The sequence below is a fragment of the Dipodomys ordii genome, unplaced genomic scaffold (assembly GCF_000151885.1).
Source record: "Dipodomys ordii isolate 6190 unplaced genomic scaffold, Dord_2.0 Scaffold61, whole genome shotgun sequence".
Lineage (NCBI taxonomy): Eukaryota > Metazoa > Chordata > Mammalia > Rodentia > Heteromyidae > Dipodomys > Dipodomys ordii.
In genome coordinates, this window is record NW_012267277.1 from 8,221,530 (window position 1) to 8,241,709 (window position 20,180).

The window sequence follows — 20,180 nt, forward strand, 5'->3', positions numbered from 1 at the left end:
AAGGAACGAAGGAAGGAAGGAGGGAAAGAAGGAGGGAAGGAAGGGAGGAAGGAAGGAAGGAAGAAAGGGAGGGAGGGAGGGAGGAAAATGTGAGCACGGTGCTAGCAGCTCATACCTATAATCTCTAGAAACTCAGGAGACTGAGATCTGAGGATCCTAGTTCAAATCCAGCCCAGGTAGGAAAGTCCATGAGGAGGGGCTGGGAAGGTGGCTCAGTGGTAGAGTGCTTGCCTTGCATGCTGAGGCCCTGGGTTCAATTCCTCAGCACCACATAAGCAAAAAGAAAAAAGCCAGAAGTGGCGCTGTGGCTCAAGTGGTAGAGCGCTAGCCTTGAGCTGAAGAGCTGAGGGACAGCGCCCAGGCCCAAAGTTCAGGCCCCACAACAGGACCAAAAAAAAAAAAAGAAAGTCCATAAGGCTCTTATCTCCAATTAACCACCAGAAAACTTCAAGTGGAGTTGTGGCTCAAAGTGGTAGAGCAATAGAACTAGGACAGTGCCCAAGCCCGAGCTCAAGCTAGGCAACAGACAAAAGAAATGTGAACACTGGACAGTCAAGGGTCTTTGAGTATAAACTTTGGGAACTCAAGGGGGTGGCATTGTCTGAGGGGTCTGGTGTGCTGTACACATGCACAGGTGCCACCAACTCTGGGGCTCCAGAATTCTGGAGACTGAGGTGAGTAAGGCTGAGATGGCACCATAGAGAACAGGACAGGAAGCAAGCCACAGTGAGAAATGGGCCTACCCCAAGGGAACTTAAGAAGTGAGGACTCCCTTATGCTAGGAAGCTGGGGTATCAGCAAGGCCTCCAGAGTTATTTCTGCAACCATTGGATAAATGACCCTGAAGTCATCCTGATAGAGAAGGGCAGCTAGGCCAGGGCATGGACAGCAGAATAAGGATAGAATGTTGCAGAATGAGTGTGTGGATTGGGGGGCGGGGTTGTCCAAGTGTGAAGCTGAGAGTCTGCAGAGGTCAGTCATGCATCCCAATAGAGGATCATGGAAGCCCCTGAAGGGACAGGACCAGGAGGAAATGCAGTCAGCTCTGAGTGGGATGGATCACACCACACATCATAGGATTGAAACTGATTAAGAAGGAAACCTTCATGCAGGGCCAGGGCCCTGGGTAGCACCACAGAGAAGTCCTATCAAAGGCCATCTTTGGGGAGACTGGAAAGGGTTTCTGAGAATCCAGCTGCTGAACATCTCAACAAATCTCATTGGATCTTCAAGCAGGAAGACGCTGGAAGAGCCATGGTCCCCTGAGAGTCCTCATCTCCATCCTTGAATTCCTTCACAGTTCTCAGAACACTCCAGCCCATTGTCTATCTCCTTTGCCCCTCCATCCAGTCCCACTTGGCAGATAGGGAAACTGAGGCCCTGTCAGGTCACTTAGGGTTAGCTGAGCTGCCAGGCTGGAAACTTGGAGCAGAGTCACATCAGCCCCGAGTGTCAACCTCGAAGCCCAGCTCCTTGTCCGGGAGGGGGTCCTCAGGGATGTCTGGCAGCCCATAGTACAAGTCTTCCTCTTCCTCCTCAGGCTCATCGGGGCTTGTGTCTGCAGAATCCTTCCTCTTTTCCTTTGCCTTCAGAGATGGCTGCAAGATTTGGGGTTGGGCTGCATCTTGATCCTGCTTCTCCGGGGCTGTGTCATCCAATGCGGGGGTGTCATCAATTAGGGCAAAGTCATGGAAGGGGTCAAGTGGGCCCCTTTGAGCCTGTGACTTCTGCGGCCAAGAGCGTGGCTCCTCCCTGTCAGTTGGAGATGAGTTAGGGCTGCTGCCTTCACTGGAGTCCATGTCCAGCTCATCTTGGAAGGAAGCCAAGGGTGCAGGGGCCAAGGGACAGGCTGAGGGGCTGCAGGGGCAAAAAACAAGTAGGTCAAGAGTCGTCCTGAGTCAGATCACCTGGGTCCTGATCATAGCCACCAGTTGCAAGTTCTGAGAAGTGAAAGTTCACCTCTCTGAGCCTCAGTTTCCTCCTCTGGAAAGTGAGGAGAAATAGTACTCACTGCTGAGCCTGATTCTGAGAGTCATAGCTGATAACAATGTACAAAGCACATTGCACAATGCCCGGCATGTGGTAGATGCTCAAAACAGGGCTGTTAGATTACTGTGAAGACTTCACCTCCAGTCATCCATATCTCCAGCCATCCCTCTTCTCCTCTGGTCTCTCACAACACTTGTCACCCCAAGAGTCCCTCTGTTATCTCCTTTGCTTGCCCCACAAGACTAGATAGAGTTCTGGAGGCATGGTGCCCAGGCAGGCCTAGAAGGGAGCTTGTGCCAGGTTCTAACAGTGGAATGAGTAAACAAGTGGATGAGTCAGGAGCTCAGTCACAAGCAAGCAGACACAGGCGTGCAGGGGCACAGCCTGGCCTGTGGTCACTGGGAGGTTGACAGCAGTGGACTCACGTCCTCTGCTTCCTTGTCCTCAGCACTCATGACAAACATCCAGAGTAAGCAAGGACCTACTGTGTGCCAAGCATCAGAAATGTATTACTCCAAGCTTCACAGCACCTCTGGGTATGTGGGAATGACTATTCTGTTAGGGAAACTGAGGCTCCAGAGAGTAAGAGAATTGCCAAGTTGACACAGCCAAAGAGCTGGTTTTGCAGCCAGGCCCATCTGACCCACAGTCTGCTCATGTATTTGCCGCTGATGTCATGTCCCCATCCCCAGCTGCCTGCTCCTCACTCCCAAGTGCCCCCCACTCTCTCCTTTGCACACTTGCCTGCTCTGAGATGGGGTTCCTTCTTGCTCGTTCTCATCCAAACTCCTATGGACAACAACAGAAGCCTCCACCCAACTCTGAGCATCATGAGAGCCACCATCTCCTCCACCGCTGGCTTCCGACTTCAGCTCAGGGGTCAGCAGCGGGCGGGGGTCCTCGCTGTAACCCATGACCTTCATCTGGATGTGGCTGAAGTTGGGCAGGCTCTGGTCATAGGCGGCTTCCTCCCACAGCCTGACATAGGGGGGCTGGGGGCTGAGGGCCCAGAGAGGGAGATATGAGGAGAGACAGACAGACAGACCAACAGAGAGAACAGGCAAGTGGGCAATGATCCACTCAGCAATCCTCGATGTCATTACCTGGATTGTGTGCTCTGGGCATGAGATCCCACAGATCTCACCAAGAGCCCCCAGGGGATCTCCCTGTACCCATTCATGGATGACAAGGCTGAGACCTCACACTGTGAGGAAATTAAGTGGCAGAGGTGGGACCCAACTGCAAGTCTGACTCTCAGTCCTGTGTTCCCTTCACTTGATGTCTCAAAGGGAACCACAGAGTATGAGGGCAAAATGGAGACCAGTCCCATGGAGGTGCATGGGGTCCCAGACTCCTAAGCAACCCTTTCTCTAAGCTAAGGCTCCAGGCAGTCGTGGTCATTTCCCTTGTAAGTATGGGCCACAGTGGCAGCTCATTAACTATTGTGGGCTCCTGGCCTACCAGGATCTGGTAGTAAGCTCCTCTGATCCTCCCTGATGCAGGAGGCCCAGTGTGGAGACCTTGCCTTAGGGTCTGAAACTGGCCTGCAAGCACAGTACACCACCCTCAGCTGCTAGTGCAGAGCCCAGTGTCCTATTCTCTATAATTATGCTACAGCCTGCAGAAGATGAGGGTCAGAGACAAGCTGCCCTGCAGGAACAGACAAAGAAGAGGCTAGAACTCCCAGGTGACAGGAAAACCCAGGATGGCCCTAGCCCCAGCTTGGAGTTGGACAGCCTTTCTCAGAAGATGTCCACTGCATTGCTACTCCACATTGTCCAGTCTCTCTCTGTCAGAGGCAGAACATGACAGTGCTCTCAGCTTCCCTCAGCCAAATAGAGCATCTCTGAACCCCACCCACCTTAGGCCTCAGGGACACAGCCAGAGGTCAGTGGAGGCCAGGGTGCTCTTGCCTGGGCCTCAGAACCACGTCAGGCCTGAGTTCAGGCTCCATCTCTATCCGTCACTCCCCATGAGATTTGGGGCTGGCGACTCTATTTCTCTGAGTCTCAGATTCTGTACAATGGGAATAATAATACTTAGTTCCAAGAACCAAGAATGAGAAACAGCCCATAATGTGTAATAGATTGTTCTCAGGAAATGGAGAGGCAAAGTGAAACCTGGGTCATGAGAGAAAATAGAAGATACTGCTCCCCCACTGGACTGGACACTTTCCCCTCTGCTTCCTTCATTCGCCGCCTGATGGGAGGCTGGGACGAGGCCCCCCTTGCACTCACCTCTTCAAGTCAGACAGTCTGCTCTCCAGCAGGCCTAGTGCCTTCGGGGACAGGGCGCCTTGGAAGTCAGAGTCAGCAGGCACAAAGGCAATCTGCAGAGACAAAGGGAGACAGCCTGTGCATCTGAACACAGCTGCTTCCACACAGCTCAGAGCCTCAGTAGACCTCCCTGGGTGCCCAGGAAAAGAAGCTGGACTTGGCTGGGGCTCCATTTGACAAGCAGGTGCTGTTCAGAGCATGGCTCCAGTGGTGGGCGGTGGCTGTCCCAGACCTGCTCTGTGCACTCACTCTCTCCACCACTAGGGGCAGCAACGAGTGAGAGGCCATTTGCCCTAGTACTCAAGTCTCATCATTCATTTCCCAGAGGTCTCATCCCAAACCTGACATTCAGAAGGCCCTTCATTCTAGGCAGTGAATGAGTGGAAAGCAGGTCCTGTGCTTGGTGGTGCAGAGACTTCAGAAACAGAAAAGTGATGGAGCAGTGGTTTCCATAGCCCATTCCTAAACTCTCAGGATGCAGCCGTCTCTGTATGTCCAGCTCCAGTGGCTGAGCAGTGGGGGATGCAGAGGGAGGGAAGTCATGAAGGAGGCAGTGGGACAGGTCAGAAGGAGACTAGGGTTTAGAGAATGGGTGAGGCTCCTTCTGCCAGGTCCTTGCTAATGGCCCAAGACAGTCACCCCTCTGCCCAGAGCCTCTCTCAGTTCTTCTGGGCCGTGGGGCTGGCCTTGCCTATTGGTACTCAGAGCACCATCATCATGTACCACAGAAACCCACGTGCCCATTGACATAAGATGACTAAATAAAAACGGTGAACACATACAGTATCACACCAGGATCCCTTGTAGCTGGTTCTGACCTTCAGAGAAGTTGTTTCTTCACCCCAATTAGCTCATGACTCAGACATTATCATTATCATCACTACCAACACCATCATCATCACCATGACCTACAGTCATCAATACCGCCACCATTATAACCTCCATCACCGTCTTTATCACCACCATCACCTCTATCACAATCACCATCATCACCACCACCACCTCCACTATCATCATAACCACCATCAACTCTATCACCACCACCAAAAAACAATACTACCACCATCACTATAATCATCACTACCACTTAGAAGACCATTACCATCATTACCATCACCTCCATCAGCAGCAGGACTAACATTACCATCAACCACCATCACCACCACCTCCATCACCACTGTCACCAGGACTGCCATCACTATCCTCAACTTCATCATCACCCTCTCCACCACCACCTCCATCCTCGTCCTAACCACCATCACCACTACCATTGCCACCACCAACACTACCATTATCACTATGATTACCAACATCACCACCATCATCATCATCACATCACTCACTGCAATCATCAAGGTCATGGGCATTTCTGTGAAATCCTGGAGGAGACAGAGAGAAGGTAACATTGGAACACAAGCCCTTGTTCTAAGGGAAGAGGGTGGACAGGCAGAATTGAAGCTGGAGGCGGAGAGCAGGACATGGAGACCCTCAGATTATCAGACTAAGGGGCTCAGCCTCTATTCAAAGCATGGATGTATCTGGCATTCTCGGCAGGAGCACCACGCAGTCACATTCATGTGTGGGCAGAACTTGGGCAGCTGCCAGAGGGAGGAAGCAGGGAGGAGGAAGGCTATGGAAAACACAGACCCCTCAACCAGCTGCTGTGGTCCAGGGCTCTGGCAGAGCAGGCAGGAACAAGGAGTGGGGGCCTCAGAGGCAGAGGGTCTTTTCTCCCCTCCAGTTCTTCCTCTTCTCTCTGCTCCAGCTCAGCTGCCAGACTCCACATCCCCACCCACTAGCTCTGCCCTCATTCCATTCCTCATCCTTGGGCAGGAGAATGCTGGCTCTCACTGACTATGCTACCACAGCCATGCCACACGGAGGGGACTGGATGGCTCCTCAGTTCCTGCAGCCTTAGGTTCAAATCCTGACATCATGTTTCCCACCTACACAGAAGCAGTCTCACAGCAACTCTGTTGCTTCTGGACATCAGCCTGACTACTTTCTCACTCAGCACGGCTGCTCCCTTTCCTTCATCCATCAACTGAAGGGGAAGCTCCAGCATCCTTCCGTGGCAGCTCAGCCCATTCCTCTCTATCTGTACTTGCTCCCCTGCCTGCCAGCCAGCAGCCATGCTGACCCATTGACCTCATTCTCTTATCACCGCTTTGCTCATGCCCTTCTTCTGCCTGGAGGAATTCTTATTTAACCTATAAAACCCCAGATCACTGTCCCTGTGAAAGTTACTTCTTTCTTATAGACAGATAACTGTCTCTCCCCCACCCAGGCCCCCCTAGCTACTCAAAAGGAGGGAGAGCTTGATTCATGTTTGCATTGGCTCTCTCCATCCTCATATCCTACCTAACGATTATATCTCAGTCAACCCAGAAAATTCCTATACACTGAAGCATTCTGTGGGCCATGTACCAAGAGCCCAGGAAGAAGCCAAGGGGATGAGCCTGGAGGGCCGCAGTGGCCGGGCTATCCTCATCCTCATGTGTCTCCCTGGTTTAAAACACTGTTTCTTAATTTTTCATTGGGATAAACTTTGTTTTTTGTACCAACACTGTAGTTTGAACTCAGGGCATGGGCACTGTCTCTTAGCTTTATTCACTCAGGGCTGCTTCTCTACTAGTTGAGCCACAGCTCCACTTTTGGCTTTTTGGTGGTTAACTGAAGATATGAGTCTCATGGAATTTCTTGCTCTGTCTGGCTTCAAACCTAGATCCTCAAATCTCTACTTCCTGAGTAGCTTAGTTTACAGGTGGGAGCTACCAGAGCCTGGCCCATTGGGATCAACAGAGTCTCTAAAACTCCCCTTCCCCCGCCCCCCATTTCCAGGCCCTGCCCAGCACAAGCCCTAAGAACAGGCCTTCACTCTCTTCATACCAGATAAAAATGCTAGGTCCTCCCATACACCTAAGCCTCCAGTGCTTCCTCACACTTAACCTTAGAAGGCACAAGGTCAAGGTCATAAAGAATTTGAATCTGGGCCTGTGGGTTTCCACCTAACACACTTTTTCCACAGCCAAACATATGTGAGTCTATCCACAGTTACTCATTAATACCCAGTAGTATTCCTCCCCCTACTACCACCAGTCCTCTGCCCACCAACCCCAGGAAGGAGCTGCCCACTCATCTCTCCACCCATCCTCCTCTCCCAGGGCCCAGCCTCCTCCCCAGGAAAAAGATGATGATGACAGTGATGACGTGCAGACAGGCACTGGCTGGCTCCAAGGGCCTCTCCTCCTGGTGACCTCTGCTCAGGGCATTGTACAGACAGAGGCAAGTTGACTGTAAACTGCCCAGTAAATAGCTATAAACCAGTGTAGACTGCCCTAGCTCTGGACACACCCAGCCCAGGGCAGGCCCATGGAGAAGGCAGGGCTGGCACCCAGCAAAAGCCAGGCCCCAGCCTCCACCTGCTCCTCTGAGTTCCTGAGCACAGCCACCCAGTGGTAGGAGAGAAAGGGGTCCTACACATCACACTCTGCAGATGCTCCCCACATTTGCACCCCATCTTCTAGACTCACTGAGGAATCCTCCTATAGCAAAGAGGAAGCAGAGAGGAGAGGGACTAGAGCCAAGTCTCCCAGGCAGTTAGAGACAAAAACCCAAGTTGGATCCATCTTCCCTGAGCCTGCTTGTTTGTCTGAGCAGCTGTTTGTCCTGGAAAGAGTCACCCAACCTCTCTGGACATTAAAGGTTTAAAACTCCTGACATGCCCATCCACAGGGTAGATCTAGAGAGGATCTAGAATCATGATAACAGCTGTCCTTTACCCAAACTCCCCCCCACCCCCACAAAATTCCAGATGGGCCATTTTCCACCGCTTCTGTGATCACAGAGCGGAGAACTGGGGTCCCATTTGAGTGGATGAATACACTGAGGTTCAGAAAGACAAAAGTCACACACAGAGTTGGGGAGAGAGCCAGAACCAGAACACGGAACTTCCAAACCAGGCCACCTCCCAATCACAAAGTCCCTCCCGAGACTAGGAAGAGATTAAGATTCTGAAATAGAAAACCCTTGTGTCTTCAAGTTATACCTGACCCACCCAGACCTCTCTAGAGCTCTAGGACATGGAGTGGAGCACTCAAGCTGGAGGACTACCCTTTAAACCACCCATATCTAAGCTCCCATCCAAACTTGGCTACTTAGCCATGGAACACCACCCCTCAGAGCCTTCAGCCACTTGACTCGGAAAGCAGCTAAGAGAAGGCCCAAGAGAGAGCTCAGGGTGAGGAGGGCTGGGCCACAGGAAATAAGCACCAGCTGACTGGCCAGGAACATAGATCAGGCTTCTGGGTCTCATCAGAACCCCCTGTGATATCTGGGTCAGGGTCCAGACCCAGAGTGCTTCTGCCAGCCCTAACACTGAGAGCTGGATGGAGAGGTGATCAGATGCTCAGGAGCACAGAGAAGAAATCAAGGAGTGTCAGAGGGAAGACAAGATGATTGGAGGGTGGAGATGGTATGTAGGCTAGAGGCCCAGCCACCTGTTCATTGACCCCAGACCCCACACCTACCTTGGGGTAGCACTGGCACATGCTCCAGATGATGCCCCCGATCACCATGATGCTGCCCATGGCATAGAAGGTGCCATAGACCTGGGGCCGGTCGTGGCTCATGAGGAACGTGCCGAGGGACAGCAGGAAAAGCCCCAGCACAATGAAGCCAATGCGGAAGGTCTTCTCGTCGGCCATGGCTGCCTGGCCAGGCCCTGACCTGTGTAACCCCAAGCAGAATGGGCACCAGACACCCTGCACAAACAGGGCACAGGCTCACCCAGGGAGGGACGGAACTCCGGGGTCACCACGGATTGAGCTGAAAGTCAGAGGAAGGGCAGGCTCCCTTCAGGTCCTGTTGTAGTCCCGGGACCGCCAGCGAGGCAGGGCTGGAGGTGACGCGCTTCAGTGGGCCCGTGGCCCAGCCGTCCACCTTCACTCCTCACACATTCACCTTCCCTCTGGGCCCAGTGGCCTGACGTGTGTGTGAATCTGAGTGCAGAGACGAGGGGAGGGACAGGGGGAGGTCACAAGGCTGGGCCCCTGCCAACGCTTTGACATCACCTCATTTGCCTAGTGTGGAACTGAGCTGGGCGACAGGTGACTCCACACCTTCCAAGAGAAGCAGGTAGAAATCTGCAGCCCAAAGAAGTTAGAGCTGCTAGAGGGCTCCAGGAGCCCAGGCTAGCAGTTTAGAGTCCTGGAGAAACCTACAGTCTCCAAAGACAAGCGTCCATCTGGCTGGGGCTCAGAAAGAATGCTTCCTATCAGCTACCAGTGACTATCTGGGACAGGTTGCAGCTACCCATTTATTTAAGGGGAACTCTAGAAGGCAAGTACCACATTTCCACTTTACAGATGAGGACGTGGAACCTGCTGGAAGTCACAGCTAAGTGTGGCAGAGCGAAGACAGGAGTCCAGTGCAACACTGCTTAACTATGATGCGAAGCGGAAACTTGGTGAGCCAACTGCTGGGCTGGTGTTCAGATTCTTCCACCCCAATCTTACTAGGCCATGTCTCAATTCCTCCTCTGTCATATGGGGATGATCATCCTGATCCCTTCTCAGGACTGGAGCTGTCCCCAGGCTGGTTCTCCTCTGTCCCCTTTGGATTTCATGTCTTATCCAGGCTTGCTTACCACAAGCTGCCCCTCAACCTCCAAGGGACTGAGGTGTGTATTAACACCTGCCCCTGCAGGGTGGGAAGGACTGACTCCCTCTTCCTCCTTGAAGCCCTCCTGGGAAGATGCCTTCATCCTAAGAATGATGTCACCAGGGATTTTCAGTCCTGAGAAGTCAGTCACTTGGTGCCACCCAGGGAGATCAGGGGCATTTTCATGGGGCTCATTGGCTGATACACCCTATAGATTGGGGGTGGTTGATCAGGCCATCTCCAGGTCATGCGTAGGAAAGTGTAGAAAAAGCCGACTGTGATTACTCACAGCCCAGGCTCTGCAAGGATTCATGATCACCAATTCACAGAGGCCCAGAGTCACCTCATTGGTGCTGTTCCCAGAAAAAGAGACAAACCCAGAGCATCCGCCTCTCCCATCCACAGTGGCCGTCCACGGGAGCCTCTTGCACCCCCTGGTGGCCCCGCCATGCTCCACATTGTGATATCCTTGTGGCCAAGTTCCAGGAGTTCCCACATCCATTTCCCAGATGAAGAGACTGAGCCAGGAGTGGCAAAGATTCCTTAAGATCTTTCCAAACTGACTGAGGAGTTGATTGGGGACAGGGACTAGAGCACCCCCTTCCCTTCCCAGTGCAGGCAGGGCAAGAAGGCCTGTGGTCACTGGAGCCAGCTTGCTCTGTCCTCCTCCCGTAACCCTCCCCTTGTCCACCGCCCACTTTCATCCCTTTTAGATACAATGAGTGACAGCAGGAGTAAGTTGATGCCCAGTAAAATAAGTCTAGTCCAGCCTCCCAAGGGTTGTAACAACTAAACAGAAAAGTGTGTGTGCAGTGCATGGGCCTCTGTTGTCCAGTGTTCCTGCTCCCTGCAAGTCTGTCTCTCCCTCCCCCCTCCACTTTGACTTTGGTCCTGCCACTGGGCAGGGAGGGGCCAAGGGGGCAGCTAAGGAGTCCATCACCTGCCAGCAGAGGGCACTCTGTGTCCTTTATCCTATCAGGTAGTAGAACCACCCCACAGGACACTCAGAGGAGGGAGGAGAGAGCATAGCTATTGACAGATGCAGAAACTGAGGCCCACGAAGGCATGGCTGGTGCTCTGTTCTGCCCTCTACTACATGGCACAACAAAAAAATGAAGTATGTGTGAGGTTAGCACAGTGGGAAGCAAAGAGAGAGACTGCTGGGCGGAGTGAAGGGACAGACTTACAGAAGAAGCTGGTGAGAATTCTTACCACCAGCATGTGCAAAGCACAGGGGCAAGTGCCCACTGACAGGTGGCAGGCTCTGTGAAGAGGCTGGTCCACACTGAGCCCTCCTATATCGTCTGTGTCTTCTAATGAGTTCCCAGGCCATATTAGATATTCAAGCTACCCTCCCTGCCTCTGTCACCCCCATATCCTCTTGATTGGACTTTCAGTTCCCACTACTGATCCTCACCTGCCCGAGCCCCCATCCTCTCTGTCCCTCTAACTGGTCTCTGCTTCCATCCTTGACCCATGAATCTCATTTTAGCCCCGAGGCTAGGTTAACTCATTATTCCTCTGCGCAGGACTCCTCTGGAACCTCTCCCTGCCTTCCCAGAGTAAAAGCCAAAGGCTTTAAGTAAGTGATGCTGATGAGCTGCTGTAGAGAGAGGCTGAAAAGGAGAGAGAGGGCTGCCAGCTCTCCCACTCTGCCCTCTAGCTATAGCTAGGAAAAGAGACCTCTTACTCCCTCCTCCATCTTTTCTCCTCTCTCCTCCCTCCTTCTTCCCCCCTCCCCTTTCCTCCTTCTCACACCTGCAATTCATTAACTTACCTGTGCTGGGCCATTGCTCACTTTGGGGTCACAGGGCCAACATTAAGCCCTTAGAAATTGCAGAAGGTCTAATAAAACATGTGTCATGCACAAGGTTACCAGCAAGGTAGGGGCAGAGCATCTGCAGACATCTGCATGGGCCCTGGGATGGCTCAGGAGAAAGAGATGATCAGGCCACTTGTGATAAGAAAAGGAGAAGAGTGGGAACACAAGAAGGAGAGAGGGTTCCTAAAGTCCCTCGAGTTAGTGAGGACCCAGCTCTGGGGAAGAGCTTCTAGAATAGTAAGAGCAAAAACCATGACACTGGAAAAGAAGCTAGGTCTGTTGGGGAGGGGTATGGAGGTGGGGAGCAGACCAGACCTCTCCTCAGACCAGCAAAAGACCTCTCCTTATTCTAAGTGAGCTGTAGCTAGCTGTTACCAGATCTGGCCAGGGCCTGACAAGGCTGGCTCAGGGCAGAGAAACCTTCAGGAAGGGGACAGACAGACAGACAGGGAGGCTTCATGGACAGCTACTGAGTGGTCCAAGCCATTGAAAATAGGAGACCCCGGGTCCAGGAGGAAAACATGGCCCTGACTTTCTTCTCGGGACAGTTACCTCTCTCCAGCTGTTCTCTTGCTTCCAGGGACTTCCTTGGAGCCTGTGAGGAGTGGCGTTGAAGGAATAAGACAACAGCAGAAGGCCGGCCCAGCACACAGTAAGCCCTTGTCTAGCTGACTGAGCCCCGGGCCTTTGTACCTCTGCCTGCTGTGGGACTCAGGGAAGCTCACTTAAACCTCACTCGCCTGAAACTGAGACAAAATGAGAAAGGCCCAAGTTCCCCGCTGTGTTCTCTGTCTTGAATGAGATGCTGTTTACATACCTGCTTCCTTCAACACCACCAGCCTCACCATGTGTGGAGAGCCAGGCTCAGAGCACCTTTCTGGCACTGAGCACTCCTGCAGTGATCAGGAGCACCTCATAAATTTTTCTCCCCACTTCTAGGGGACCCTAGCCTGTGATCATCATCCTTATTCTGGAACAGTAGCTCCATCATTCTCATTCAGATAGTACAGACTGTCTGTGCAGTTTGAACCACCAACAGAGCCAAAGAACCCAAGGCCCAGAGCAGGAAACACTGGTTGACTGGTAACAGAACAGAAGTGGGTAGGGAGGTAACATGGGGTTTCAGAGAGGAGCTACGTGGAAGCAGATGTTCCTGCCCACAGGTGGCCAGCGGGGATGGTATTGGGCTTCTGCCACAGGACATATGGCAGCACAGGCCAGACCTGTGCTTGGTAGAGGAGGAGCAGGAATCATTACATACCTAATGCTAATGCCACCCTGGACAAGCTGACACCCGCATTTACTACCTGTCATCCGCACAGAGCCTGTGGGAGACCTGCGCCCCCAGCCTCTACTGTTCCATCCCATTTATCTTCCCACCCAGGTGTCACTCTAGATGGGGAGACTAAGGCTGATAGAGGGTTAGTTGTTGTCCAAGCTCACCAAGATGGTACCTGGTGGCATTCAGCACAAGTGATCTGAATCCAGAGTCCTTTGTTCGCTTAGTCATTAGCTTAGAGTGTGGCGTGGGCCAGGTCTGCCTCTGCCTCTTGCCAGGCAGCTGCCAGCCATTCCCACCTGCCAGCAGCATCTGGGGCTGTCATCTTCCATGTTGAGTCCCTGATTACTACAGCCTCATGGATACCGCATGGGACAGAAAATTCACCAGAACCAGCTAGTAGAATCATGAGACATCATGAAACATGGATGTATTTAAATCTAGCAAAAAAAATGTACAGTGTTCACTGCACACCAGGCCTGCAGGGCAAACCTGGAAAAGGCTTAACTTTCATTGCCAGTTCTAGTCCAGCTAGGAGCCTGGGCACCAAGATGGTACTTCTGCAGTTCGAGCTAGTCCTGGGTTGGAATGCCAGGAGCTGGGAGCACATGGTGTCTTTCCAGAACCTGCACTGCAAGCATGGATGCTGGTGGAGTAGCTGGGTGGAGGTGAAGGGGGCCGAGTCCCCAGCAGGGCTGGCCCCAGCACCCTGCACCACAGGTCTTCCTCTGGAGGGTATGCAGTCAGTACTGGGGGGCTCTCCACCAGGGGACAGCATGTGGCCTCCTCACAAGTGGGGATGGCAGTCCTAGAGAAACAGACAAAAGGGTATTTTCAAGGCAAGGACAAAAACTCACCACATGTCAGGGAGGCACAAAGAAAGGCTGGGCCTTCTTTCCGTGGTAGATCCAATGCTTCATAGCTCCCTGGTGTGACCTGCTCCACGCTGACACATGACTACTCTGCTAGCCTTGCTCTCCTACCCTTCCTTCCAGCCCCCTCCTCCCTCCACATGGAAAAAGCCATCTCCCACCCCCTACATTCTCTGCCCTATTCCCTGCTGTCCTTTGAGATAACCCAGGGACATTTATGTCCTACCCCTCCCTGAGAAAAGATCTCACTGATGCTCTGCCCCCCCCACAGTGATGCTTGCTGTCTGTTACTGTCGTGACACTATTTGATTGACCCCTAGAACAGGGACTGACTGTGAGTATGCAGAGACTAGTAACAGGTGCTTGGGATGGTTGTCAAAAGATGGGGTGGTGATCATGAACAGAGATGCCCAGGTTACAGAAGTGTCCTTTACAAGGCCAACAGAATGGGAGACCTCAATCCCCATGCCTGCCTGGATGCTTGAGTCTTTGGCATAATGTCTGCCTAGTGGTTACTGCTGCTTGCTTGCCTCAAAGGATAATGTGCTCCCTACTACCAGGACAACCACTTTATTTTTCAGTCCTGGGTCTTGAACTCAGTACCTGGGTACTGTTCCTGAGCTTCTTTTGCTCAAGGCTAGTACTCTACCACTTGAGCCACAGCACCACTTCTGGGTTTTTTCTGTTTATATGGTACTGAAGAATTGAACCCAGGGCTTCATGCATACTAGGCAAGCACTCTACCACTAAGCCACATTCCCAGCCCCACCAACCACTTTTGAACTCTGCATAGCTTAGCTTTCCTGTTACTTTTTGCCTTACTCCCCCACCTCCCCAGCCAACTGAGTCACTTACAGACTCTAGGCAAAGACAGTCTTCCAGTGATCTGCCAGCCAGATTCTCAGACCAGGCACCTGTATCCCAGCTACTACAAGGCTGGACTGGCCTTTTCTAAGCCCTGAGGGTCATCTGTAGGGACTCAGTGCCCTTTTCTATACCAGGGCCTTGGAGTGGGTGTCACTGTCCTATATTTGAGGTGACACTGGCGGGTACAAGGTTGACTGGGTGACATTGAAGGTCATTTCTCACACTAAGCCACTAGAGGGCTGGCTCACTCCTTGCTCTGTTGCATTCTTGGTAGAAATCAAGGGTCAGTAACTCTGTTTATCAGGGCCTCAGTTTCTCTACCTGTGAAACGCTAACAGTGACAGGCAAGAATGACAGTCTGGGAAGGTGGCTCAGTGGCAGAGCGCTTGCCTTGCATGTAAGAGGACCTGGGTTCGATTCCTCAGTACCACATAAGCAGAAAAAGACAAAAGTGGTGCTGTAGCTCAAGTGGTAGAGCTAGTCTTGAGCTGAAGAGCTGAGGGACAGCACCCAGGCCCAGGGTTCAGGCCCCACAACTGACAAAAAAAAAGAAGAAATGACACAAGAAGGCAGTCAGCACATGGTGTATAAACCAGGTGTTAGCAGCCACTAGAAGGTCTGCTGTGAGGAGGGCAGGTGTGTATCCACAGGACCCTGGAGTTGCAGGCCCTGCCATGAAGGCTCAGAGCAGCCACGTCTCTGCAGTCCATTTGGAGCTCACTGGAGACTTCAATTCTTCCACACCAATGATCTCACTGTCCAAACCCAGGAGAGGCCACTGCAGAAGGCCAATGCAGGGGACCCCAGGAGTGAAGGATGGGAACATGCAATGGCCCCTGGGGACATGTCCCTTCTCTCTAGCAATGTGTCCTCCTTGGTTCAAGCCAATTGCAGCTCCTTGAAGAGCTCACCACAAGCAAGTTCACTACTCCCAGCCACAGATGAGGTTATGTGGCAGCAGGATTTGGGGTGCCAGCCAGAAGTCTTGTAACTGAGGAAGCCCTTGGGGCCTTGTGCATCTCTGAGCTCCCAGCATCCTTTGCAGGGAGAGTAGGGAAACAATGTTCCTGAAGGCAGGCAAGCATGGGTCTATGCTGTGTGACCTGGGCCCTGTTCACAACTTCTTTGAGCCTCTTTGAGCTTTGACAGCACTCAGAAAAATGTGAGTTATAGGGCTTCCAGCTCCCCCTCACTCCTGCCCTGCTCACCTTCTGGCTATAGCCCCCCCCACCCCATCATCCAAGAGTATCTGAGCCTTAAAGAACCAAGACAGGCTTTGAGGGTGTCTGGGGCCATCCCAGCAGGTGGCAGCTGGCAGGGCAGGGCTTAAGTGCCATGTGAGCTCAGCCCACAGCAGGAAGTTTACTTAGAAGGCGGGTGTGGAGTGGTCCTCAAACTACCTCCTATCACCTTAGCAGCCATCTGGACCCACCAACCCTAAATCTCCAAGGTCCTGCTCCAGAATGCCAAGAATAGAGGGTTTGAGGCTCTGCAGGGTGGTGGGGTCCCACAAGTCTCAGGTAGCCCCTTTCCCAGTGCATTCTGGGTAGGATACCATAGAGTGTGCCACAAAAGGGGACCAGGACAAAGACCTAACTACCCTGAGATGGAGTGGGGCAGATACAGTGGGGGGAAGTACCAATGAACAAGAATGACGTCCTATTTATCCAATGCAAACCAATGCACATCTATATCCATAACTACATGGGGGGAGGCATTTCACCCTACCCATTTTACAGCCCAGTAAAGCTCCTACCCCTGCTATCTGGTGAAGACCCATTTGCCTGACTGCAAAACGTAGTCTGCCCTCCCCACCCCACCTCTCCCTAGCTGCCTAATCTCTCCATACCTCAGGTTCCTTTTTGTAAAATGGGCATCATTACAGTCACCCCATGAGCAGCCAAGGTATAAACCAGTTAGTGAGCCTGGCACACTGAAGCTCGCAATGCACGGTAACCACGGGAAGCTAATGTGTGCACAAGCTTAACAGCCTGCCACTCACATCTGCCATCTCCTCTGAGCTGAAACAGCCACCACGGGCAAAGACCTCTCGCCTCCAGTTGACAGGTAAGGGATCAGGAAATCTAGAGGCATTCATAACACCTCCTGACTGGACCCAGGCCTTTCCTGCCATGTACACTGAAAGTAGGGAGTCCCAGGCTCCTTACTTCCAGCTACCTGTTACAGGACTGGCATTTGTGAGTGAGCTCCTGAGGCCAGGACTGTTTTCTGCCTGTCCCGTGATAGGCTCATATTAGGTCTATATTAATTAAATGCATGAAGGAATAAGGAAGCAAATAAATGGGAAAACTGAACCCCCGCAGGAAAAGAAGCCTACCTGAGCCAAGAGTCAAGCCAAGGGTCTGACCTGGCTACAGCCAGATACCCTCAGAGATCAAGGCTCCTAGGACAGGACCAGCACAGTAGCTCGTGGGGCAACAGCCAGGTTCTAGGGCAGCAGAGCTGGGCTTGGTCCACTTCTGGGCAGGAAGGGACAGACCAGCAGACAAGTTTTCTATACACCTAGATGTGGTTCTCACAGCCTGAGGGGTGAGAAGCCCCCAGCAGCCTCCTGGGTGGGCATCTTGTTTGACCTCTAAGAATGGAGGCCAAGGCTCACCTGCTGAACAGCTGGAGCTCAGACCCTGTTGTGTCCACATAGCTGTGTGTGTAGACAACAGCCACACCTACACACTCATGCCAGGCTGGGCGGGGAAGAGCAAGCTCCTGGGCACAGCTCCACAGCCTGGCATGGCTTCTGGAACCCCTAACCCCCAAGTGGGTCACTTGATCTCCCCAAAACCCAGGTTTCTCAGCTGAGAAGGGCAGGGCTCCTCTGGCTTATCTCCAAAGCTGACCTCTCTCTTCTGACAGTTCCTTCAAAGCAAGATCCGGCCAGGGGTTGAATGCCTCAATAAATACCTGCTCCGTCCTCATCTCAGAGGGCACTATCCCTCTGACAAGGGGAGATGGACATTCAGGCTCCAGAGCAGTTCCCAGGGGCCTAGCTTCGTTCCCTAAGATAGCCAGGAGGGAAGGGGGAGAAGCAGGACAGCTGTGGCCAGCAGGCTCCCACCGCGTTAGGTGCACCTGCCATCTCCCTATTCTGCAAACTGCAAGTGACTCTTACCTGGGCTATGCTAGAAGTACAGTGACGGAAGGAGAGCATTCCTGGGTTTCCCTGATGTCTCTGCAGGACCCTGGCTACTTCTCTCACATTGCTCTGAGAGGCAGTTCTCATCTACCTCTGTCCCAGGACATTCAAGTTCTTCAGGACTGTACCAATCAGTGTCCATGTCTCCGGTGCACAAGACAAGACGTGTGTCTTGAGGAGGAACCTTATAAAAGTTTGACTGTGTTCAGTCCCCTGGGATCCCCTCCCTCACCCCACTTACCTGCAGCTCCCCTTCTCCAAGGACTCCACAGTGACATGGTGCAGGTCTCGGGACAGGTGATACAGGTTCCATGGAGGCGGTGCTCGTGTGCCGGCCTTCATGGACCACAGCAGGCCAAAGAGCAGCAACAGGCCACCCACCCCACAGCAGAAGAAGCTGACAGACCTGAGCACAGGACGGGGGACCCCAGGGGTGGTGTGCTCCACACTGGGGGTCAGTTGGCCAGGCTGGCTACCTGCATCCCCTTCACTCCACCAAGCAAAGCAGAGGGTCCCAACTACCAGAACCACTGCACCACTGGCCATCATGCTGTAGCGAAGGGCGGAGGCCACGCGGCCCCTGCTGCACATCTGTACAAGAGAGAGAAGACACGGATGTTAGTCCTCCTCTGCTTGAGGTCACTGTGTGACCTTGGAGAGGCTGCCTCATTCCTCTGGGCAATGAAATGGATACAATGCCGCCAACTGCACAGGTCTCTGAGGGTCTCACATATAACACACATCATGATGTCACACATCGCATGCATCATGTTGCTAGGGCATGGTAGTGGTTTAACACACGTGGCCACTTTCCCTCTGGGCTTTTGTCCTGACTTCCTGGCCTGGTGGATGTCAGGCTCTCCACCTTCTGAGTAAGCCAGGAGGAAGGACATCGCCCACCTGCTGGGTCCCTAGGCCTGTCAGGACCAGGCTGGCTGGCTCTGCTCTGCCTCACCTCTCTTGGTCCCATGAAGGGGAAAGCTAGTATCACCATTAGACAGAGGAAGATACAGAGGTCCAGGTCAGGTGTGATCAAGGTGCTCTTAGGACAAAGAGCCAGGCTTCCTGCAAAAGGATATTCACAGTGGCCTTGTGGATGAGGATCATCATTTAGAACAAGCCAAAATGTCCAGCTATCAGCAACTGGCACACAAATCCATCACAACCTCCAGATGGAATAACTAAGTAGATTACCCATTAAGCTACCAGGCTGGACACAAGCATATGACAGAAGGGAAGGGCTCACAACCTGCTCCATGTCAAGTTAGTAACTAACCTTTGCAGAGTGCCGTGTCAAGGCCTTAGAGAAGATGCTGCATAGGGAAGGAACACAGGAAGGATTCTACAGACAGGAAGAGGCCGACTGTCCCCCAAAGCCAACATCTAGGCTGTTCTCCATCCCTAGTGAGTCTCTTCGTTGTAATTGCCTCCTTTCTGGCCTAGCCCTTACTGGAGGAACCTTCTGGTGCTAGAAAGCCCAAGTCCCTGAGGCCTTCTTGGAGCATAGTACTCCTGTGCCTACCTCCCTCCCTGCACCAGATCCCTCCTTCATTTCCTGTTCCTGTGGTCCTTCTGTTGGCTCTGCCACCTCGAGCTGGCTACATGGTGGAGGCTGGACAGAGGATGGGCCTGCTCCAACCCTGGGCACAGTTGCCTAGTCTCTCTTGGCCTCAGTGCCCCCTTCTAGGTCATAGGCATGATTTTTAGCTCCTGCCCCCAACTCCCACTTGCAGGTACCATGAGCTCATTTAGAAAGCCCTGCTCCTGTCAGGACAGCTTGGGAGAGCCCAGCTCAGGCTCTCACGGAAGCTGTGTCGGGTCTCCTGCCCTGGGCCACCAGTGAGCACCCATTGGGTGCCAGCTTCTGGAAGGGAGTAACCTGCTGATCCACAAGCTGGCCAGCCCATCCTCTCTAACTGCTGGGAAACTGAGGACCTGGATGGCACCCAAAGAACAAGTACCAACTGAGGAGGACCCCAGGTGTGCAGCTACAGGTGTGGGGGGTTCCCCACAGGGGGTCCAGGCAGGCAGCCTAGCAGGAGGTGGAGGGAGAAGGCTCTATCACCCTTACCCACCTCACTGGAGGCCATGGTGCTGCTGGCAATCAGAGGCGGTCCAGGTGCAGGGAACAAGGCAGGTATGACCCCATGGTGGCTGGGGGGTGGCTAGGTGGATGAGGGCTGTGTAAAGCCAGAGCTGTGGAGGACACAGGGGCTTTAGAGGAGAAGAGACCCCACACACACACACACCCTGCACACCC

At 53.0% G+C, this 20,180-nt stretch overlaps 2 protein-coding genes across 3 annotated transcripts in view; both read right to left on the reverse strand.

Annotated features, from left to right (window-relative positions):
* Positions 1-500: 500 nt before the first annotated feature.
* On the reverse strand, positions 501-9,206 carry LOC105989912 (barttin-like). Of its 2 annotated transcripts, XM_013022182.1 has the most exons (5): positions 8,795-9,206; positions 5,609-5,644; positions 4,227-4,318; positions 2,734-2,988; positions 501-1,857 (listed from the first exon to the last, which is right to left on the reverse strand). In XM_013022182.1, the coding sequence occupies exons 1-5, from the start codon at positions 8,969-8,971 to the stop codon at positions 1,440-1,442; spliced, it is 978 nt and encodes a 325-aa protein (XP_012877636.1). In that variant the 5' UTR covers positions 8,972-9,206; the 3' UTR covers positions 501-1,439. The 2 variants fall into 2 exon arrangements, with proteins under 2 accessions (XP_012877636.1, XP_012877637.1); XM_013022183.1 differs by lacking the exon at positions 5,609-5,644.
* A 4,283-nt stretch (positions 9,207-13,489) lies between these two features.
* The window catches only part of Tmem61 (transmembrane protein 61), a 6,944-nt gene continuing 253 nt past the window's right edge, over positions 13,490-20,180 (reverse strand). The window contains exons 2-4 of the mRNA XM_013022266.1: positions 19,996-20,116; positions 18,162-18,511; positions 13,490-13,835 (exon numbers count right to left, since the gene is read on the reverse strand). Coding sequence (XP_012877720.1) covers positions 13,559-13,835; positions 18,162-18,511; positions 19,996-20,010 — 642 coding nt within the window. The 5' untranslated portion in view covers positions 20,011-20,116 and the 3' untranslated portion in view covers positions 13,490-13,558. The remainder of the gene's footprint in view (positions 13,836-18,161; positions 18,512-19,995; positions 20,117-20,180) is intronic.